General features: G+C 43.1%; 1 protein-coding gene across 2 annotated transcripts in view; it reads right to left on the bottom strand.

The window, feature by feature from the left end:
* Positions 1–24,451, bottom strand: part of c5 (complement component 5) — a 141,806-nt gene that overhangs the window by 44,953 nt on the left and 72,402 nt on the right. For both annotated transcript variants that reach the window (XR_010968995.1, XM_068012360.1), the window contains exons 19-24: positions 19,129–19,211; positions 18,878–19,017; positions 16,175–16,405; positions 13,441–13,501; positions 13,264–13,353; positions 5,007–5,219 (exon numbers count right to left, since the gene is read on the bottom strand). Coding sequence is in view for 1 of the 2 variants with exons in the window: in XM_068012360.1 (XP_067868461.1) it covers positions 5,007–5,219; positions 13,264–13,353; positions 13,441–13,501; positions 16,175–16,405; positions 18,878–19,017; positions 19,129–19,211 (818 nt within the window). In the remaining variant the exon portion in view is untranslated. The remainder of the gene's footprint in view (positions 1–5,006; positions 5,220–13,263; positions 13,354–13,440; positions 13,502–16,174; positions 16,406–18,877; positions 19,018–19,128; positions 19,212–24,451) is intronic.

Raw genomic sequence — 24,451 nt, 5'->3', positions numbered from 1 at the left:
CAGGTGTCCTCCCTCTCTTGAGACTGTAATCGCTGGTTGTCTTCCTTACAGCCTGCACTCAGACTGCAACCACTGGGTTCCCTTCTTACAGCCTGCCTTGAGGTCACAACCATTAATTTCCTCTCTTACAGCCCATCTTCCTTTAGAACTTTAAGTAAATCATCATTAACTACCTCAAGCCCATTTCCTGCTCTACTGCATGCTTGTGCCAAGCATGGACAACAGAGCAGAATTCAAAGGGTGAGGTGACAGTGAATTACCTTGACATCAAGGAGCCCTAGCAAAATTGAAGTCAATGGGAATCAGGGGAAACCCCTATTGGTTGGAATCATACCTAGTACAAAGGAAGATGGTTGTGGTTTTTGGAGGCCAAACATCTAAGCCCCAGGACATTGCTGTGCAACCATCTTCAGCTGCTTCATCAATGTCCTTCCCTCCATCCTAAGGTCAGAAGTGGGGAATGTTTGCTGATGATTGCACAACGTTCAGTACCATTCATGACTTCTCAAATGCTGAAGCAGTCTGTGTCCACATGTAGAAAGACCTGAACAACATTCGGGCTTGGGTTGATAAGTAGCAAGTAACATTCATGCCACATAAATGCCAGGCAATTACCATCTCCAAAGAGAGAATCTAACCATCTCCCCTTGACATTCAATGGCATCACCATCACTGAATCCCCCACCATCAACATCCTGGTGGTGGGTGCCTGGAACGCGTTGCCAGCGGAGGTGGTAGACGCGGGCACGATAGCGTCTTTTAAGATGTATCTAGACAGATACATGAATGGGCAGGAAGCAAAGAGACACAGACCCTTAGAAAACAGGCGACAGGTTTAGATAGAGGATCTGGATCAGCGCAGGCTTGGACGGCCGAAGGGCCTGTTCCTATGCTGTAATTTTCTTTGTTCTTTGGATGTTACCATTAACCAGAAAATTAACTGGACTAGCCATTTAAATACTGTGGCTAAAAGAGTAGGTCAGAAGCTGGGAACTATTCACCAAGGAACTCACCTCCTGACTTCCTAAAGCCTGTCCACCATCCACAAGGCATAACTCAGGATGGAATACTCTCCACTTGCCTGGATTCTTTCTTTCTTTTGGGCCTCCTTATCTCGAGAGACAATGGATACGCGCCTGGAGGTGGTCAGTGGTTTGTGAAGCAGCGCCTGGAGTGGCTATAAAGGCCAATTCTGGAGTGACAGGCTCTTCCACAGGTGCTGCAGAGAAATTTGTTTGTTGGGGCTGTTGCACAGTTGGCTCTCCCCTTGCGCCTCTGTCTTTTTTCCTGCCAACTACTAAGTCTCTTCGACTCGCCACAATTTAGCCCTGTCTTTATGGCTGCCCGCCAGCTCTGGCGAATGCTGGCAACTGACTCCCACGACTTGTGATCAATGTCACACGATTTCATGTCGCGTTTGCAGACGTCTTTATAACGGAGACATGGACGGCCGGTGGGTCTGATACCAGTGGCGAGCTCGCTGTACAATGTGTCTTTGGGGATCCTGCCATCTTCCATGCGGCTCACATGGCCAAGCCATCTCAAGCGCCGCTGACTCAGTAGTGTGTATAAGCTGGGGATGTTGGCCGCTTCAAGGACTTCTGTGTTGGAGATATAGTCCTGCCACCTGATGCCAAGTATTCTCCGAAGGCAGCGAAGATGGAATGAATTGAGACGTCGCTCTTGGCTGGCATACGTTGTCCAGGCCTCGCTGCCGTAGAGCAAGGTACTGAGGACACAGGCCTGATACACTCAGACTTTTGTGTTCCGTGTCAGTGCGCCATTTTCCCACACTCTCTTGGCCAGTCTGAACATAGCAGTGGAAGCCTTACCCATGCGCTTGTTGATTTCTGCATCTAGAGACAGGTTACTGGTGATAGTTGAGCCTAGGTAGGTGAACTCTTGAACCACTTCCAGAGCGTGGTCGCCAATATTGATGGATGGAGCATTTCTGACATCCTGCCCCATGATGTTCGTTTTCTTGAGGCTGATGGTTAGGCCAAATTCATTGCAGGCAGACGCAAACCTGTCGATGAGACTCTGCAGGCATTCTTCAGTGTGAGATGTTAAAGCAGCATCGTCAGCAAAGAGGAGTTCCCTGATGAGGACTTTCCATACTTTGGACTTCGCTCTTAGACGGGCAAGGTTGAACAACCTGCCCCCTGATCTTGTGTGGAGGAAAATTCCTTCTTCAGAGGATTTGAACGCATGTGAAAGCAGCAGGGAGAAGAAAATCCCAAAAAGTGTGGGTGCGAGAACACAGCCCTGTTTCACACCACTCAGGATAGGAAAGGGCTCTGATGAGGAGCCACCATGTTGAATTGTGCCTTTCATATTGTCATGGAATGAGGTGATGATACTTAGTAGCTTTGGTGGACATCCGATCTTTTCTAGTAGTCTGAAGAGACCACGTCTGCTGACGAGGTCAAAGGCTTTGGTGAGATCAATGAAAGCAATGTAGAGGGGCATCTGTTGTTCACGGCATTTCTCCTGTATCTGACGAAGGGAGAACAGCATGTCAATAGTCGATCTCTCTGCACGAAAGCCACACTGTGCCTCAGGGTAGACGCGCTCGGCCAGCTTCTGGAGCCTGTTCAGAGCGACTCGAGCAAAGACTTTCCCCACTATGCTGAGCAGGGAGATTCCACGGTAGTTGTTGCAGTCACCGCGGTCACCTTTGTTTTTATAGAGGGTGATGATGTTGGCATCGCGCATGTCCTGGGGTACTGCTCCCTCGTCCCAGCACAGGCATAGCAGTTCATGTAGTGCTGAGAGTATAGCAGGCTTGGCACTCTTGATTATTTCAGGGGTAATGCTGTCCTTCCCAGGGGCTTTTCCGCTGGCTAGGGAATCAATGGCATCACTGAGTTCCGATTTGGTTGGCTGTATGTCCAGCTCATCCATGACTGGTAGAGGCTGGGCTGCATTGAGGGCAGTCTCAGTGACAGCATTCTCCCTGGAGTACAGTTCTAGGTAGTGCTCAACCCAGCGGTCCATCTGTTTGCGTTGGTCAGTGATTATGTCCCCCGATTTAGATTTGAGGGGGGTGATCTTCTTGATGGTTGGCCCAAGAGCTCTCTTCATGCCATCATACATTCCTCTGATGTTTCCGGTGTCTGAGGCCAGCTGAATATGACTGCATAGGTGTTGCCAGTAGTCGTTTGCGCAACGCCTAGCTGTTCTTTGTGCAGTACTTCTGGCTGCTTTAAGTGCTGCGGATGTTAAATCGCTGGGGGCTTTCTTGTAGTTCAAAAGTGCAATGCGCTTAGCGGCTATGACAGGTTCCAGCTCTTCATTATGAGATTGAAACCAGTCTGCATTTCTCTTCGCACTTTTGCCGTAGGTGGTCAAAGCTGACTCATAGATGGCGTCTCTGATGTGGGCCCACTTGGTCTCAGCATCCCCTGTGGGAGTGTTTTGAAGGGCTGTTACAAGTGAATTTAGAAATTTTTGTAACAGCTGTGGGTGAGAAATTCTGCTCGTGTTGATGCGCGGGTGGCCCTTCTGCTTGGAATGATGCAACTTCTTTGGTCTGAGTCTAACCTTGCTGCACACCAGGGAGTGGTCGGTGTCGCAGTCCGCACTGTGGAAGCTGCGTGTGATTTGAACACTGTTTAAGGCGGCTCGCCTTGTGACAATGAGGTCTAGCTGGTGCCAACGACGTGATCTTGGGTGCCTCCATGAAACCTGGTGACAGGGTTTAGTGTGAAAGAACGAGTTGGTGATGCAGAGGTTATGATAGGTACACAACTCAAGCAGTCTCTGCCCGTTCTCATTCATCCTTCCAACGCCATAGCGCCCAAGGCAGGAGGGCCATGAGTCATGGTCGGCCCCAACCCTGGCCGTTTCTCCACTGTCACTGTGTCAGAAACTTGGAACTCCCTTCCTAACAGCACTGTGAGTGTACCTACACCAGATGAACTGCAGCAGTTCAAGAAGGCAGCTCACCACCACCTTCTCAAGGGCAATTCGATTTTGGACAACAAGGCATAACTCAGGATGGAATACTCTCCACTTGCCTGGATTAGTGTAGCTCTAACAACACTCAAGAAGCTTGACACCATCCAGAACAAAGCAGCCCCCTTGACTGGCCTCCCATCCACCACCTTAAACATTCACTCCCTCCACCACTGGCACAGTGGCAGCAGTATGTACCATCTGCAAGATGCACTGCAGCATCTCAGCAAGCCTCCTTCGGCAGCACCTACTAAACCCATAACTTTTACCACCTAGAAGGACAAGGGCAGCAGACGCATGGGAACACCACCACCTGCAATTCCCCCTCCAAGTCACACATCATCCTGACTTGGAACTGGATCGCCGTTTCTCCACTGTCACTGTGTCAGAAACTTGGAACTCCCTTCCTAACAGCACTGTGAGTGTACCTACACCAGATGAACTGCAGCAGTTCAAGAAGGCAGCTCACCACCACCTTCTCAAGGGCAATTCGGGATGGACAACAAATGCTGGCCTTGCCAATGATGCTTACATCCAATGAAAGAATTTAAAAAATCAAATATGTCTGGTGCTAAACTGCTTGTGATGTTTCTCTAACTGCTGTATAGATGAAAATTATCATTGCTGTTGAGTTGCTTGCCCATACACATAACACGCTACTTTTCTACATTAAAGAACATTTGACACTTATAAGCCCAATTACTTAATTTACCTTTCAGACTATTAATCTTCTCATTGCTAACTTTTGCAAGCATTTTTGTATCATTTGCAATTAGTAATACATTTGTCACCTCCTCAAGATGAGGAAGTCAAAGAATGAATAATGAATAGTAAAGAACCCAAAACAGAGTCCTGAGGAATTCCACTCACCACCCAATCTGAATTCCTATGAATAAACACTCCATTTACTCAAGTTCAAATAACCCACAATCCATTATGCTGTTGCTCAATAATGGCATGCCATAATTTTACCTATGAAGCCACTGGGAAAACCTCCAAAAATTATATTTCCAATTTGTAAAAATTTCAGTTATAAATGAAAATATTACCTTCTCTCATTTTTTTCTTCATGTTCAGCTGAATCTTCAAGCTGTTTGGTCCCATCACATTCCAACTATTAGTTTTCTCCAAGTAGTTATAGATGAAGTAAAGTGGTGCAACATTCATGAGCTCTGATTCAGCAGAGCCACTAGGTAGAGTAGTTAGCTTGTGAACTCCCTCAGGATCTAAAGCTATGGACATCGCTTCACCAATTATGTTACCTGACAGAACCCAAGATAGAATACTTCATCGTAACTGATCACTACGATCATAAAAAATAATCAACAGCAGGTCAGTCAGCATCTTAAACAGAAAGCTAAATTAATGTTTGAAGTTTAACCTGATGAGGGGCTGCACTTATATTTCTTCTTCAGATACCAATCCCCACAGTTTACAGCGGACTCGGTGGTAGCGCTATATGCTTGAACAAAGCTCCTTACTGCTGGATCCTAGACCTGACCTAGGACCCTGAGCTCCACAGTACCAACCTGATGAAAGTGATTAGATAATATCATGCAAGCTGCTAAATTGTTTTGTTAGCCCATTGTTGACGCCTTCGATCTGGTGGTCAAGGCAACAATTCATGAGATTCTCCTGTCCGTGACTCTGAAAATTTGTGTAATTCACAAGAATATAACAAGAATGTTGTAGATTAAGACCAGGCAGAGGCTTGACACTTCAGACCTGGCGCATCTGGGTCCCCAGCGGAATTTACAGCAGGAGCCTGCCCGAACACAAACAGCTCCGGGAAAGTATGATTTAGATGTGAAATGCAACAGGAAAATTATTCAGTGGAAATTAAAGTTTATTTTCACAGCTCTGTTCACATACATTTTATGTTAGTGTAAACAAAAATTATATCAGACGTTACTGAAAACATCAATCACTACATTACCCTCCACTAAGTTACCTTGGGAGGGTAGTTTCTCAGTGTATTTGGCTGTTGGAGCCACAGATTTTGGTACAGCTGGGTGTTGTCAACATACATTTAGATCCCATTACACCTGATGATGTCATCATTTAGATGGGGAAGATGAATGAACATCAAGAGTGAACCTCGGTGTACCAGAGCTGGCCACTTGTGCAGCCGGGAAGAAATCATTGAAGGTAACGCAATTCCTGCATTGCAACATGTATGAGCTAAACTAGACTTGTAATTATATGACAGAAGAACTTCTGTAATAACCTGAAACTGATGTGGCTCTCCAAATTTTTCCCTCTAGCAAAGAAATGGCATGCCAGCTGCTTGGTGTCACACCGTAATGGTACAGCTAAGAATGGGCTCTTAATATGTGGGAAATTGTAGGAGCAGACTGCCTTAGCACTTGGGTACAGTACAAGAGAGCTCCTATAAATACAAATCTTTTTGCATGTTGAGCCATTGCAATACCCTTGAGCCTCATTAAACGTAATTGCTATAAATGTCTAGTCCACACAAGACATTCTCTTAGATTTAGCATTTCTGAGAAATCCTGTATGTGAACCTTCCATCCCCTACAATTGGGAGTTTACTTTTATTGTCCACTACCTAGATATACAATAGCATGATCTGTGGGTTTTTTTTCGTTTATGGGATGTGGGCGTCGCTGACTAGGCCAGCATTTATTGCCCATCCCTAACTGCCCTTGAATTGAGTGGCTTGCTAGGCCATTTAAGAGTCAACCACATTGCTGTGGGTCTAGAGTTACATGTAGGCCAGAATAGATTTCCTTCCCTAAAGGACATTAGTGAACCAGATGGGTTTTTACAACAATCAACAATAGTTTCATAGTCACCATTAGTCTAGCTTCTTTTTTTAAATTCCAGATTTATTAATTGAATTCAAATTTCACCATCTGCCGTGGTGGGATTCAAACCCATGGCCCCAGAGCATTAGCCTGGGCTCTAGATTACTAGTCCAGTGACATTACCACTACACCACCGCCTCCCTTGAAATCCCTTGTTTTGTATATTAGATACTGTAACCTGATGTGTGTCCTCATGTGTATTTCTCCTACCTTTCAGAAGGGGCAGACTGATAAACACTCTAGTGAGACAAGGCCAATTTATTTTACATGTAACATATGAAGAAACAGAATGTTATTTTTCAGTGAATTGCAATCTATTTTAAAACACTCTGTGTAAAATAGAAAATAATGAACTATGCCACAACACCCCTGCTTATGGTTAAATACACCTCACAGACTAGCAAAATCCCTGGAACTAGTTGGCTCTACCCTTAGAAAAAGAGATCTTTCTCTCTGTAACTGTTTCCATTCTAAATTTCTGCAGACTGTCCTTATGTACCAGCTAAATGGGAGACCTGAGCTTTAAACATCATTCCCAGTTCTCCTTGCCAATGATTTGGCCAGTCAAGTTACCAATCAAATTTGCTCTTGCCATCCCAGTGTTGATTCCTGGCAGCTCTTCCCTCCATCCCCCATTTGGTGGAACTACACCAGGAGTGCTGTGTGGATGTTTGGTCTCTGTGCCTGGGGAGAGATGTGCTTGCCTTGGAGGGGGTGCAGTGGCGGTTTGCTAAATTGATTCCTGGGATGAGAGGGTTGACCTTTGAGGAGAAATTGAATAGAATGGGCCTACACTCTCTGGAGTATAGAATAATGAGAGATGATCTCATTGAAATATATAACATAGGGGTTGGCGGTGGCGTAGTGGTATTATCACTGGACTAGTAACCCAGAGACCCAGGGTATTTTTCTGGGGACACGGGTTCGAACCCCATGACAACAGAAGGTGGAATTTGAATTTAATTAATAAATCTGAAATTAAAAGCTAGTCTAATAATGGCCATGAAACCATTGTCGATTGTTGTAAACACCCATCTGGTTCACTAATGTCCTTTCGGGAAGGAAATCTGCTGTCCTTACCTGGTCTGGCCTACATGTGACTCCAGACCCACAGCAATGTGGTTAACTCTTTCATGCCCTCTGAAATGGCCTAGCAAGCCACTCAGTTGTACCTAACCGCTACGAGGTCAGTAAAAAGGAATGAAACCAGACGGACCACCCGGCATCGACCGAGGCACCAGAAACGACAACGGCAAACCCAGCCCTGTCGACCCTGCAAGGTCCTCCTTACTAACATCTGGGGGCTTGTGCCAAAGTTCGGAGAGTCTGACATAGTCATACTCATGGAATCATATCTTACAATGTCCCAGACACTGCCATCACCATCCCCGGGAAAGTCTTGTCCCACCGTCAGGACAGACCCACCAGAGGTGGTGGCACAGTGGTATACAGTAGGAAGGGAGTTGCCCTGGTCATCCTCAACATCGACTCCGGACCCCATGAAGTCTCATGGCATCAGGTCAAACATGGGCAAGGTAACCTCCTGCTGATTACCACCTACCGCCCTCCCTCAGCTGATGACTCAGTACTTCTCCATGTTGAACACCACTTGGAGGAAGCACTGAGGGTGGCAAGGCACAAAATGTACTCTGGGTGGGGGGCTTCAATGTCCATCACCAAGAGTGGCTCGGTAGCACCACTACTGACTGAGCTGGCCAAATCCTAAAGGACATAGCTGCTAGACTGGGTCTCCGGCAAGTGGTGGGGGAACCAACACGAGGGAAAAACATACTTGACCTCGTCCTCACCAATCTGCCTGCCGCAGATGCTTCTGTCCATGACTGTATTGGTAGGAGTGACCACCGCACAGTCCTTGTGGAGACGATGTCCCGCCTTCACATTGAGGATACCGTCCATCGTGTTGTGTGGCACTATCACCGTGCTAAATGGGATAGATTTCGAACAGATCTAGCAAATCAAAACTGGGCATCCATGAGGTGCTGTGGGCCATCAGCAGCAGCAGAATTGCACTCAACCACAATCTGTAACCTCATGGCTCGTCAAATCCCCCACTCTACCATTACCATCAAGCCAGGAGACCAACCCTGGTTCAATGAAGAGTGCAGGAGGGCATGCCAGGAGCAGCACCAGGCATACCTCAAAATGAGGTGTCAACCTGGTGAAGCTACAACACAGGACTATCTGCGTGCCAAACTGCGTAAGCAGCATGTGATAGAAAGAGCTAAGCGATCCCATAACCAACAGATCAGATCTAAGCTCTGCCACATCCAGCTATGAATGGTGGTGGACAATTAAACAACTAACTGGAGGAGGTGGCTCCACAAATATCCCCATTCTCAATGATGGGGGAGCCCAGCACATCAGTGCGAAAGATCAGGCTGAAGCATTTGCAACAATCTTCAGCCAGAAGTGCTGAGTTGATGATCTATCACGGCCTCCTCCTGAAGTCCCCAGCATCACAGATGCCAGACTTCAGCCAATTCGATTCACTCCGCGTGATATCAAAAAACGACTGAAGGCACTGGATACTGCAAAAGCTATGGGCCCTGACAATATTCCGGCAATAGTATTGAAGACCTGTGCTCCAGAACTTGCCGCGACCCTAGCCAAGCTGTTCCAGTACAGCTACAACACTGGCATCTACTCTGCAATGTGGAACCCGGCCAATTACCGCCCCATCAGCCTACTCTCAATCATCAGTAAAGTGATGGAAGGTGTCATCAACAGTGCCATCAAGCGGCACTTGCTTTGCAATAACCTGCTCAGTGACGCTCAGTGTGGGTTCCGCCCGGGCCACTCAGCTCCTGACCTCATTACAGCCTTGGTTCAAACATGGACAAAAGAGCAGAACTCAGGAGGTGAGGTGAGAGTGACTGCCCTTGACATCAAGGCAACATTTGACCGAGTACGGCATCAAGGAGCCCTAGCAAAACTGAGGTCAATGGGAATCGGGGGAAAACCCTCCGCTGGCTGGAGTCATACCTAGCGCAAAGGAAGATGGTTGTGGTTGTTGGAGGTCAATCATCTGAGCTCCAGGACATCACTGCAGGAGTTCCTCAGGGTAGTGTCCTAGGCCCAACCATCTTCAGCTGCTTCATCAATGACCTTCCTTCAATCATAACGTCAGAAGTGGGGATGTTCGCTGATGATTGCACAATGTTCAGCACCATTCGTGACTCCTCAGATACTGAAGCAGTCCGTGTAGAAATGCAGCAAGACCTGGACAATATTCAGGCTTGGGCTGAGACGTGGCAAGTAACATTCGCGCCACACAAGTGCCAGGCAATGACCATCTCCAACAAGAGAGAATCTAACCATCTCCCCATGACATTCAATGGCATTACCATCACTGAATCCCCCACTATCAACATCCTAGGGGCTACCATTGACCAGAAACTGAACTGGAGTAGCATTATAAATACCGTGGCTACAAGAGCAGGTCAGAGGCTCGGAATCCTAAGGCGAGTAACTCACCTCCTGACTCCCCAAAGCCTGTCCACCATCTACAAGGCACAAGTCAGGAGTGTGATGGAATACTCTCCACTTGCCTGGATGGGTGCAGCTCCAACAACACTCAAGAGGCTCGACACCATCCAGGACAAAGCAGCCCGCTTGATTGGCACCCCATCTACAAACATTCACTCCCTCTACCACCGACGCACAGTGGCAGCACTATGTACCATCTACAAGATGCACTGCAACAATGCACCAAGGCTCCTTAGACAGCACCTTCCAAACCCACGACCTCTACTAACAAGAAGGACAAGGGCAGCAAATACATGGGAACACCACCACCTGCAAGTTCCCCTCCAAGTCACACACCATCCTGATATGGAACCATATCACCATTCATTCACTGTCGCTGGGTCAAAATCCTGGAACTCCCTTCCTAACAGCAGTATGGGTATACCTATCCCAAATGGACTGCAGCGGTTCAAGAAGGCAGCTCGCCACCACCTTCTCAATGGCAATTAGGGATGGGCAATAAATGCTGGCCCACACCCCATGAATGAATAAAAAAAAAAGATTCTGAGAGGGCTTGACAAGGTAGATGCTGAGAATCCATCTCACTGTCTGTCGAGTCTAGAACTAGGGGAATAGTCTCCGGATAAGGGAACAGCCTTTTCATACTGAGATGAGGAGAAATTTCTTCACTCAGACTGTTGTGAATCTTTGGAATTCTACAACTCAGAGGGCTGTCGATGCTCAATCGTTGAGTATATTCAAGGCTAAGATCAATAGATCTTTGGACTCTAAGGGAATCAAGGGATATGGTAATCAGGTGGAAAAGTGGAGTTGAGGTTGAGGATCAGCCATGATCTTATTAAATGGCAGAACAGGCTTGAGGGCCTGAATGGCCTAGTTCAGCTCCTGTTGCTTATGTTATGTTCTTAACCGATTTTCAGACAAATTAGCTTAATTGCACCATCCTAATATACATTAATCCTAAATCCCTTTTATGTCAAAAGACCAGACACCTTGAAACATCAAGCTAATATGATTCATGAGATTTAACAGCCTTCAAAGCGTGGAGACCATCATCTTTTTTTTTGAGGTTATTAGAAGTTGTTTGAGCAGAGGAAGAAATATCAATGCTTCACAGCATTGTCGACCAGTACTGCATCATGGTATATCCACCGAGTGTAATCCCTCTGGCGTTTTAAGTTGGCCACCAGTGCAATGTAAGTTGAGAATATTAACATTGTGCCATTGGCTGACAAAGGAAACATTTTTGCTGACATCGTGTTTTTCTCTTTGCTTGTCAATTTGGGTCCACCTCCCTTTTTCTGATGGTGCTGACCTCGTTTTGCAGTATAGTTCGCAGGTGCCAGCAACCCCCACCCATCACCACCACCCAGTACTTTATCCATTATTCAAGTATGAACTATAACAATGAATTGTAGCAGCTAATTAATTGCAGGGCAGAGGAACATAAGATTGTAGGCACAGGGTCAGGCCATTCGGCTCCTTGAGCCTGTTCCACCATTCAGTGAGATCAGGGCTGATCTGTATCTTAACTCCATTTGCTTGCCTTGGCTCCATATCCCTTTTTACTCTTGGCCAGCAAAACTCTATCGATCTCAGATTTAAAATTCTTAATTAAGTTAGTATCTACTGCTTTTTGTGGGACAGAGTCTGCAGCTCTACCAATATTTGTGCAAACAAGTGTTTCCTAACTTCTCTCCTGAATGCTTTGACTGATTTTAAGATTATGTCACCTTGTCCTACATTCCCCAACCACCAGAAAAAGTTTCTATCTACGCTCAATTCCTTTTAAAATCCTAAAACATCAATCAAATCACCCCTTAGCCTTCTATATTCCTGGGAATACAAGCCTATTTTATGTAATCTCTCCTCATAATCTTGGAGCCTTGGTAACATTCTGGTGAATCTTTGCTGACTCCTTCCAAGGTCAATATATCCTTTCTAAGGTGCAGTGCCCAGAACTGTGGTCTAACCAGGGCTTTGTTTAGCCTTGGCAAAATTACTTCTCCTTTATAACTTAGCCCTCTATTTATTAAGGTTAACATTCCATTCGTCCTTCTGATTATTTTTTCTGCCTGACTACCAACATTCCCTCTAATACTTTATAGGTGATTTTTTTTTTTAAGTATTTGGCCCCTTCAATTTTTTTTCAATGGCACACTTGGTAATTTAAAGGGGCCAGCTTGTGCACGGCCTGCATGGAGACTTTCGGGTTGCTGCACGGCAATGTATCCGTACACCTTAGAGGGAACATTTCTGATGACTACATTTTAGTGATCTGTGTACATAGGCCATTAAATCTCTTTGCACCTCCACTAATCCTAGCTTTTCCCAATTTAAATAATACTCGGGTCTATCCTTTCTTGGTCCAAATTGGATGATTTCATGCTTACCTGTGTTGCAATCCATCTGCCATAGTTTGCCACTCACTTAATCCATCAATGTCTCTTTGTAATTTTATGCTCCTCCCTACACACTATTTACCACACCACCAATTTTGTTTCATTGGCAAATTTGGATATATTGTGTTATCTAAGTCATTAATAAATAGTGAATGATTGAGGCCACAGCACAGATCCTTGTGGGACAACATTAGTCACTTCCTTCCAATTTGAGTACATTCCAACTCCCTGTATTCTACTGCCTAACCAGGTCAATAATTTGCTTTCAATTCAATTAAGAAGGCCGCATATCCTGTCCTTAACTGACAGCCACACGTTTGTGGATTGCTGTATCGCAACCAGGAATGTGAAACCTAGCAAAATCTTCTTCTCCCTATCTGAGACTGCTGAGGCCAACTGTCGCACCGATAGCATTGCCCATCTAACTTAATGATAATTAACACAGACTAGCGATCAAACCTGGGACTTGCCATAACTCACTGAACCATCAGAGGAGCTCACGTCATTTTATAACAGCAAAGCTCTTTAATATTACAATTCCATGACTGATCAAACAGCAGTAATAATACCTTGCACAGTCAACACATTCTTTGGCTTTACGTTTGGGAGAATATTTAATGGTGTTTTCAGTGGAATTTCAATCCTTCTCACTATTCTGCCTAAAGGAAAATGAAAAATCAAACTTTGGTTAGAACAGTTCTCCAAACAATTAAATATTCGGTCTCAAACTTTAATGCAAAACATACCGAAGACATTGGCTGGATCCAATACGTAGGGGAAATTTTTCTCTTTCTTAATACCTTCTGGCTGCAGAACAAAACAGAAGTTAACAATGAAAAAAAAAGTAAAAGTGGAAAAAGCAGTGTATTTATAGAATCAAAATATACACAAGTATTTAATGTGGAACAAAAACAACTTGCATTTATTTAGGAACAATGGATAGCAGCGTGACTACAAATCAGTGTCTCACTGAGAGATTCAGATGATATTATAAACCATGAGTGAATCTCAAGGGATTTACATCATTTTAACCCTGAGGTGAGATTTCAGCAGCTATTTTTGTAATGTTCATGAAGACTATTTTATTTAATCTGAACCATTTTTTTGGTCAATAGTAGCTGTGATGATGAAATCCAGTCTGAAGGACTAATGAGCATTGATTATCAATAATCAATAATTGACAATTGGGAAATAACTTGGTCTGCATATATTTAAAACATAGCAGTGATTCTCCTGTAACCTTACACAGCAATGTCAAGATAAGGAGAGTCTACAGGTGAAGCAAGGTTAAAAGCTGGGAGATAACTGGACTAGTAAATGCAGATGTAATTGCATCTGCATTTTGAAGTAATGCATTTTGTCATTTTTATCATACCATTATAAAACCCTATGTCAACATGTATAAACTTACATAAGCTTTAACTTACAGTCAGTGGTGGCACTGTGGTGCCTACACTAGGGGGGAGAGTGTAATTACAGCATGACAAGTATACATAGGCAATTTCCATTATAAATGTCGACATAGGAATTTATAAGGGAAAAAGTTGAAGTGTGGGCAAATATAAGATGGTTTACTGTACCTATAAAAATAGATAGAAATATAAAGTAAGATGCTGAACCTTTTCCTGTGCTGGACAACATCATAATTTTATAACGCTGTTTCATGTTATATGAATTCCACAGCACAATGGAATGTCATATAAATCTCTGAGCATAGTTGGTGGCCCCTCAATGTTTACATTAATATTATTATTTCATCAGACATTTCAAGATGTCAGGGTACCACCAGCAAGTTCCCCTGGGAAACAAGTAAGGAAATTCATGGAGGCAATACACCCATGAATAGAAATAATCCATAATTACAGACATGCACTAAAGGATTGATATTAAAGAAGGGGATTTCACAGGATTTGAAAATGAGAGCTTAAGACTTCTCTGTTGTTAATCACCAGAGATCTTGAGCCTCTTGGCAGTTTGTAGCTACTAACTAAATAACCACTTGAAAGTGATTTGTAAATTCATCTTCTTTGCATATCATAAGTGGCCTTGGACATTATAAAACATTTAAAAAACAGTTCCATAACACGTCTGATATTCAAGTGATTAAATGAACTGCGCAATGTAACACAGAGCTGAGGATCCTAGGTTCAATTTCCAGTCTGCACTGAATTTATTGATTGAGTGGGATACTACAATTGGCCTCCATGTCAACTACACCTCACCCAAGTGGCTATGATTCGGGTGTATTTTACCAAACCTGCCTCGAAAAACACTGTCTGCCTTTATCTCTGTCTCTTCCTCACCCCCACTGCCACTGAAGCTCTCTTCACTTGCCTCCCAAGCACAACCTTACATAAACCAACTCATTCAGAATTCTGGAAATACTTAGCAGGGCTGGCAGCATCTGGCAGCATTCTTCAGAACCTTCTGAAGAAGGGTCACTGATCTGAAACGTTAACTCTGCTTCTCTCTCCACAGATGCTGCCAGACCTGCTGAGTTTTCCAGCATTTCTTGTTTTTATTTCAGATTGCCAGCATCCGCAGTATTTTGCTTTCATTCAGAATTCTGTCGACTACATTATATCCTGTCTGAAATCTTGCTTACTTATTTCCCAATCCTTGCCAACCTCTATTGATACTCTATCCCTTAGCACAATGAGTTCAAAACAGTAATTTTGAAATCCCTCCATATCTTCGCCTCTCCTTACCATTGCAACCTGATCCAATCTTAAGTCCCTGTCTATGGCTTCCACTCTTTTTTAACATGTCTGCACTGCATGATTTCCTCCCTCCAATGATTTAACCATCAGTGGCACAGCCTATAGCCATTTTACCTCTTCACTCTGGCACTCCTTCCTCTAATTTGCTACATCTCTGTTTCATCTTCAAAATAAGAACAACTTTTATATTTATATAATCCCTTTTATGCAAAAAAATTCTTTTGAAATTGATATTTTTAAAAGTGCTTTAAGCCATTTCACCACTCATTACTTTAATCACAAACTCAAAGGCCTTGGAACTTTTTTTATACTAAAGATGCTATGTAAATGCAAGTTATGGATGTTCTGTAAAGCCTGACAATGAGTATAACCAAGCTTTCAACTTCAGGGATACCAGATATGCATAATCCCAGCAGTTGTTGCTGCATAATGATAAGAAACCCCAACCCAGGCCTTCAGGCAGATTAGACTATTGCATTCTTGTCCTGGCAGAGATCAGCTAAACAAGCACAGACTGAGCCAGGGCTTCCTGTCCTGTATTACTCAACAGTTGTTGATAATTTCAATAAACCATTGAGGGCATCACTTAAATTTACTACTTCAGATACTAACACTATCTATTTTACATTTGAGACATTCACATCATTTAACAGGATTCATATTTTAATTTGATATTATGCTTTTCATCTGCTCTAGCTTATTCTCGTTTAAAACTTACAGTTCTTATGAAAAGATAATAAACTGAACAATTGTAACATACCACCACAAGCAATTTGTGGACAGTAATTTCATTTGCTGAATACTGAGTTTTCAGAGTGAAATTTATGCTGTGGACACCTATTTTCAGAGGAAGTATAGTGAATGTAAATGGAAGTGCTGAGAAACCTTCCAAGGTTTTTCTTTGGCAAGCAGAATTCTGTCTTCCTTCAGTGCTTGTTTGAGAGCCTTTGAACATACATGTTCCCTCTTCTGTACTCATTTGTACGCAAACCTTTAAACAAGACAATGTTCAATTAATTGTTAGGGTTGACCAGTTCTTTCTCTTACAGCTCATGCACATAAGTAGTGTCATCTTGGCCCAGTTAGTATCACTCTCACCTATGAGACAGAAGGCTAAAGGTTCAACTTCCACTGCAGGACTAATCACAATTATCTGGACTGACACTTCAGTGCAGAATTGGAAGAGTCCTGTCTTATCAGAGATGTACAGATGACACATTCTACTGAGGCCCATCTGACTGTTAATGTGGATATAAAGATCTCATAGTACTTTTCAAAGCATTTCTCTTGGCCAACATTCTTTCCTCAACCAACACCACCAAAATGAATTAACTGATCATTTATCTTATTTGCTGTTTCAGAACTTGTTGTTTGCAAATTGCCTGCTGCATTTAGTTGTATAACAGTAGTTTCATTCAAAACAAATTAATTGTTTGTGAAGCACTTTGGCATGTCCTAAAAATAGCATTACAATATCCTCAGAATAAAACTAGATTGTTCACCTTTAGATGAAAGATTAGCCTGTATACTGTAGGTAATGTAAATAATTCAACAAGGAAAATCAGAGGGATATTAATTCCTTTAAGCATCATTCATGTAACTTTACATCAGCCGTACATATCCTGTTGCATAATACTATCTCCTTTAGGTAGCATCTTCAGTTCTTTTAATCAAAGGAGGAATCTAAAAACAGTAAAGTTCAGTGATAGTATAACAAAAACCGAATTACCTTCTGACTGACATGAAGGGCAGAAGAATCGAACACCAGATCAAACAAGTAAACAAAGGGAGGGTAAGAAAAATACTTCAAAAGTGTCCAGAGCATTTCTAATTTGAACTTATATATTTAATGAATTGGTTATGAAGCACATTGGAATGACTTGGGGAAATGAAAATAACTTTAAAAATGCAAACAGGAAATGCAGGAGGAACCTTTTTTTACCAAAAGGGTGGTAAGTATGTGGAACAGTTAATTGGCATAGTGGTGGAACAAGAAATATGACTAGGTTTCAAGAAGTAACTACCAGAAGGGTGGTAAGTATGTGGAATAGTTAATTGGCATAGTGGTGGAACAAGAAATATGACTAGGTTTCAAGAAGTAACTACCAGAAGGGTGGTAAGTATGTAGAATAGTTAAGCAGCATGAGTGGTGGAACAAGAAATATTAATAGGTTTCAATAAGTAACTAGACTGGTTATTGTCAACAAATGGGATTCAGGGTTATCAGAAATCCACAAAAAAAATACTGTGGATCAGTGGGTGAGATGGTTGGAAAGTCTACCACCCCTTGAAACTGTTACTATGCTACTAAGTTATTTCTTTGAGTTTCAGGCCTCAGACAGAGAAATCCAACCATAGATAAACTCCATCTGTCGGTGATCCCCATGATCCTATTACAGTGTACAGTAATAATTTTTAAAATTGCATTCGGTAAGATGTGCAGAGCAGTGGCAAATAGAATTTAATCCTGAGAAGTGTGAGGTGATGTATTTAGGGAGGACTAACAAGGCAAGTGAATATACAATGGATGGTAGGACCCTAGGAAGTACAGAAGGTCAGAGGGATCTTGGTGTACTTGTCCATAGATCATTGAAGGCAGCAGCAGCATAGGTAGATAAGGTGGTTAAGAAGGCATATGGGATACTTGCCTTTATCAGCTGAGGCATAGAATATAAGAGCAGGGAGGTTATGATGGAGCTGTATAAAACGCTAGTTAGGCCACAGCTGGAGTGCTGTGTACAGTTCTGGGCACCAGACTATAGGAAGCATGTGATTGCACTGGAGAGGGTGCAGAGGAGATTCACGAGGATGTTGTCTGGGCTGGAGCATTTCAGTTATGAAGAGAGACTGAAAAGGCTAGGGTTGTTTTCCTTAGAACAGAGAAGGCTGAGGGGGGACATGAATGAGGTATACAAAATTATGAGGGGCATTGATAGGTTAGATAGGAAGAAACTTTTTCCCTTGGTGGAGGTGTCAATAACCAGAGGGCATAGATTTAAGGTAAGGGCAGAAGGTTTAGAGGGGATTTGAGGAAAACAATTTTCACCCAGAGGGTGGTTGGAATCTGGAACGCACTGCCTGAAGAGGTGGTAGAGGCAGGAACGCTCACAACATTTAAGAAGTATTTAGATGAGCACTTGAAACGTCATAGCATACAAGGCTACGGGCCAAGTACTAGAAAATGGGATGAGAATAGTTAGGTGCTTGATGGCCGGCATGGACACGGTGGGCCGAAGGGCCTGTTTCTGTGCTGTATAACTCTCTGACACTGTGACTCTTAACATATCCACTAAATCTGTTTCCTGTTGGTTAAATGTAAATATCTGTCAGAGGTTTCTGAGCATGTTCCAATATTCATTTAATCAAGATGCACAATGAATAAGCCTCACTCAAAAAGGTCCCAGACAGCTGCCGACATATAACTGTAAAGCATATTTCTAATAAACAAGTTTTTAAGATATACCCCTGTTTTGTCCTTCTGATAATTATACACAGAGACTCTTAGTTGCACTTGTTCGCCTCGCACGACAGAATAAGGTACTTTTGCTTTTAGAATCACATCTTGATAAACTGTCACTTTTATTGGGTCAGCAACACAAATACCTGCATAAAATATGAAAAGTAAGAAGGAACTTGAAGTATTTTAGATTAATTGAATCAGATGCTAGATGCTTAATATCGACAAGTTCTAAAACTGTCCAGCTGTTTACTTACCAGTATCAGAAATTCCAACTCCTTGGACTTCCCAAGTAGTCAGTGAATCAGGTAAAGTTTTTAACAGAGGCCGAATACCTGAGCTGGGCATAATGAGAACACAAAATTTATAACAATATCTGCCACTTGCAAAGTTTGAATTGTATATTTACCATATTGCTAATATTCGAAAACCATACAAGGATAACTCCTGTGATCCAAAGTAGTTTATTATACAATCATCCAAAATCTGGATTTTTGTTGCTTTTTTGTTTTGCTTCCCAATGGCAGATCTGAAAACTTTTATTTGTGGACACAGGAAGGTTAAATGAAGAACACTAGACCAAAGCAAACTGTGAATTTTCTTTGGGATAAAGACAACATTGGCATTGTTTTTGAACGGTTGTTGTATATGCTGATGAGTTTCAATATTCAAATATTTAATTTTTCATTTAATCAAGCTTCTTAGTATTTACTGAGGACATTTATGGTAAAAGATTAAAGAGCAAAAGTATATACATATTGTTACAAAAGAGCTTCCTTTTTTAATTTTTCATTTTTTTTAAACTGAAATGATTCCATGGATGTGTTTTTTTTACCAAGTTCACTGAAAGGACACTTGAGATGTTGTTTGAAAACAACCTTTGCTGGAATCTTGTGCTTTAAGCTCAATAAACAACAGAAACCTTGGTGACCTGGGTGAAGATGTTTACAAAGAAGCCAGGGCGGCACAGTGGCGCAGTGGTTAGCACCGCAGCCTCACAGCTCCAGCGACCCGGGTTCAATTCTGGGTACTGCCTGTGTGGAGTCTGTGTGAGTTTTCTCCGGGTGCTCCGGTTTCCTCCCACAAGCCAAAAGACTTGCAGGTTGGTAGGTAAATTGGCCATTATAAATTGCCACTAGTATAGGTAGGTGGTAGGGAAATATAGGGACAGGTGGGGATGTGGTAGGAATATGGGATTAGTGTTCTTTCTTTTGGGCCTCCTTATCTCGAGAGACAATGGATACGCTCCTGGAGGTGGTCAGTGGTTTGTGAAGCAGCGCCTGGAGTGGCTATAAAGGCCAATTCTAGAGTGACAGGCTCTTCCACAGGTGCTGCAGAGAAATTTGTTTGTCGGGGCTGTTGCACAGTTGGCTCTCCTCTGTCTTTTTTCCTGCCAACTACTAAGTCTCTTCGATTCGCCACATTTTAGCCCCGTCTTTATGGCTGCCCGCCAGCTCTGGCGAACGCTGGCAACTGACTCCCACGACTTGTGATCAATGTCACAGGATTTCATGTCGCGTTTGCAGACGTCTTTATAGCGGAGACATGGACGGCCGGTGGGTCTGATACCAGTGGCGAGCTCGCTGTACAATGTGTCTTTGGGGATCCTGCCGTCTTCCATGCGGCTCACATGGCCAAGCCATCTCAAGCGCCGCTGACTCAGCGTAGTGTAGGATTAGTATAAATGGGTGGTTGATGGTCGGCACAGACTCGGTGGGCCGAAGGGCCTGTTTCAGTGCTGTATCTCTAAACTAAACTAAACATGTCAAGGTTTATGAAGGTTGACTTTCTGTTTAGGGTTTGGATATGGTTTTCAAGTCAGTTTGGGTGTGAACTGTTTTGAAGACCTTTGAAGATCAACCTGACAAGGAAAAATCACCCAGCTCATCTTTCTTTCCCTCTTTGAAAGAAACCCTGCCTATTCAGTATGACAACCGAAACACCTGGTGCCACATTTCTCTTGGAAAGCTTACCAGAATTTCTGGTTTTTTCAGTGTGTGTGCGCATGTGGAGGCGGGGAGGGGGGGGGGGAGGAATTTAAAAAGGGAACTTTCATATTTCAATCTGAGCGTTAATGCTTTGCTTTGTTACTGAATAAGTCTTGTTTGATAAAATGATAATTTTGTTTATTATAGAAACCTGGTTGGTGTATTTTATTCTGGGATAAAGAGTAGAGTAGATGATTGACTGAATCGGTAACTGGGTAAACATTTAAAAAATATATGTTGTGACCTGCGGAGAAGAGGGACTAGAAAAAACAGTGCACTCCTCGCACCTTGGTTGTAACAATATGTATCAATCATCTGCGTTTTACATAATCTGTGTTTGAAACCAGTGTCTACTTTATCTGTGTTTGGACTTTACCATCAGTGTACAGATAGTTCCAAGCAGTCATGCTCCAAACTTCCACATTTCTATATTCCCCAGTTGACAGTTAATATGCACTGCTGCTCTGCAAGAGTCATAACTGATGCTCAGGACAAACCATGGCAAAATAGCAATCCAGCAGCTTAAACCTCAGCAGAACTTGGCCTAAACACTTAAAAAAAAAACCTTCACGTGAGAAAGATTTTAAAAATAATTCCAAGGGTTGAACAGAAAACCCTTGCTACGGTTTTTGGGCTTACTAGTTTATATCATGTGACCTCGTGTGATCTTCTGCAACTTTGGAGATGGTGGAATGAACACTATGCCAGATCACAGGTTGGGCTGTAGACTGCCAAACAAATTTATTAAATAGTGAACTTGTTAGCTCCTATCCCTGAGCAGGGTCCCTAACAACCCCACTGCCTTGTGGGCGTCTCCGTAGAGACCAAGGCTAAGGGAGCAAACCCTAACAGAAAATTCGGAGCGGAACCCCGAAGGCGGTGAGGCAGCCAAATCTAGAGCCCCATGGATGTCAAGGAGCCTACAGGGTATGATAAGGCAGCAAAGGAAAGCTTATGTCCGACACTGAGAACTCAGCACTACAGAAAGCCGAGAGTAGTATAGAAAGGGGAGGGGTGAAATCAAAAAGGAAATTAGGAAAGCAAAGAGAGGATATACCACCATAAACATGAGCATAAAAGAATATTGGCAAGCAAAATCAAGGTGACTCAAAGATGTTTTATTGATACATTAAGAGTAAGAGGATAACTAAGGAGAGAGTAGGGCCCATAAAAGGACCAAAAAGGTAACCTACGTGTAGGAGCGGAAGATATTGGTATGGTTCTTAATAAATATTTTGCGTCTGCCTTCACAAAAGAGGGGGACAATGCAGATATTGTAGTTAAGGAGTGTGAAATATTGGATGTGATAAACATAGGGAGAGAGGAGGTATTAATGGGATTAGCATCCTTGAAAGTTGATAAATCACCACAGCCAGATGAAATGTATCCTCGGCTGTTAAAAGAAGCAAGAGAGGAAATAGCAGAGGGTCTGATCATCATTTTCCAGTCCTCACTGGATACAGGTGTGGTGCCAAAGGATTGGAGAATTGCTAACGTTGTACCTCTGTTTAAAAAGGGAGCGAAGGATAGACTGAGTAATTACAGGCCAGTCAGTCTAACCTCAGTAGTGGGCAAATTATTGGAATCTATTCTGAGAGACAGGATAAACTGTCACTTAGAAAGGCACAGGTTAATCAAGGATAGTTGGCATGGATTTGTTAAGGGAAGATCTTGTTTGACCAACTTGATCGAATTTTATGAAGAAGTAACAAGGAAGATAGATGAGGGTAGTGCAGTTGATGTGGTCTACATGGATTTTAGCAAGGCTTTTGACAATGTCCCGCATGGCAGACTGGTTAAAAAACTAAAATCCCATGGGATCCAGGGAAATGCAGCAAGGTGGATACAAAATTGACTCAATGGCAGGAAACAAAGGGTAATTGTTGACAGCTGTTTTAGCGACTGGAGGGCTGTTTCTAGCGGTGTTCCGCAGGGCTCAGTACTGGGTCCCCTGCTTTTTGTGGCGTATATTAACAATTTGGACGTAATTGTAGGGGGCATGATGAAGAAGTTTGCAGACAACACAAAGATTGGCCGTGTGGTAGAGAGTGAGGAGGATACCTGTAGGCTGCAGAAAAATATTGATGGTCTGGTCAGAATGGGCAGAAAACTGGCAAATGGAATTCAACCTGGAAAAGTGTGAGGTGATGCATTTGGGAAGATCAAACAAGGCAAAGGAATACACGATTAATGGGAAAATACTGAGAGTTGTAGAGGACGTAAGGGACCTTGGAATGAATGTCCACAGATCCCTGAAGGTAGCAGGACAGGTCGATAACGTGGTTAAGAAGGCATATAGAATCTTTTACTTTATTAGCTGAGGTATAGAATACAAGAGCAGGGAGGTTATGCTGGAACTGTATAACTCATTGTTTAGGCCGCAACTTGAGTACTGTGGCAGTTTTGGTCATCTCATTACTGAAAGGATGTAATTGCACTAGAGAGGATACAGAGGAGATTTATGAGGATATTGCCAGGACTGGAAAAATGCAGCTATGAGGAAAGAATGGATAGATTGGGGTTGTTCTCCTTGGAACAGAGAAGGCTGAGGAGAGATCGGATTGAAATGTACAAAATTTTGAGGGGCCCGGATAGAGTGGAGATGAAGGGTCTATTCACCTTAGCAGAGAGGTTAATGGTGAGCGGGCATAGATTTAAAGTGATTGGTAAAAAATTAGAGGGGACATGAGGAAAAACGTTTTCACCCAGAAGGTGGTGATGATCTGGAACTCACTGCCTGAAAGGGTAGTTGAGGCAGAGACCTCAACTCATTCAAATGGAGTCTGGATATGCACCTCAAGCGCCGTAAGCTGCAGAGCTACGGACCAAATACTGGAAGGTGGGATTAGAACAGGTGGATCGTTTTTCGACTGGCACAGACAGGATGGGCCAAGTGGCTTCTTTCTGTGCCTTAAACTTTCTATGGTTCTATAAATAGCCACATCTGCTGTACAAAACTGTAATATGATTTGGACTTGGCTCACGTCTTTGAATATTAACTTCATGTGGCAAACGATCTATGGAGTCTCTCTGACTTATCACTCGATCATAGCTTAAGATGGACTACTGAATCAGTATATTTCTTATGGGGCAAATGAAATTTATGTTTCAAACTCAAGAAGAGCTTGAATTGCCATTCAATCAGATAGACAAACAAGACGCACCGGATACTTGTATTTTCATCAAATGGCTTTGCCCTTCCTCGATACCTGCCCAGACACAGACAGTTTTCTAAGCACATAAAATGATTTTCCTTCCAATATGGATAGAAAATGTGGGCAGGACAAACTCAGTTTCAACCCTAGTATTTATTCTGAGGTCAGTGTACACCAAAAAAATTAGGCTATTTTCTGATTGAACCCAATATTGTACCCCGTATGTATTGTGACAGAGAAACACCAATGCCATAACGCATAATAGATAAAGATGCTTTACCTTTGTCACATTTTTCTCTCTGCAACTCTCAGCAAGCAACATGAGGCAGCAACAGAAACAAGGGCTTGGATTTTCAATCCAGGGTTGGGAACCTAATGCCCGGGTTCCGATCCCGCATCACGTCAGTGTTAGTGATTCAATGTGATTTTCAAATGCA

Source organism: Heterodontus francisci, chromosome 32, assembly GCF_036365525.1.
Source record: "Heterodontus francisci isolate sHetFra1 chromosome 32, sHetFra1.hap1, whole genome shotgun sequence".
In the NCBI taxonomy this organism is placed as follows: Eukaryota; Metazoa; Chordata; class Chondrichthyes; order Heterodontiformes; family Heterodontidae; genus Heterodontus; species Heterodontus francisci.
The sequence above is the reverse complement of the archived record's forward strand: the minus strand, read 5'-3'. Positions and strand labels throughout refer to the sequence as shown.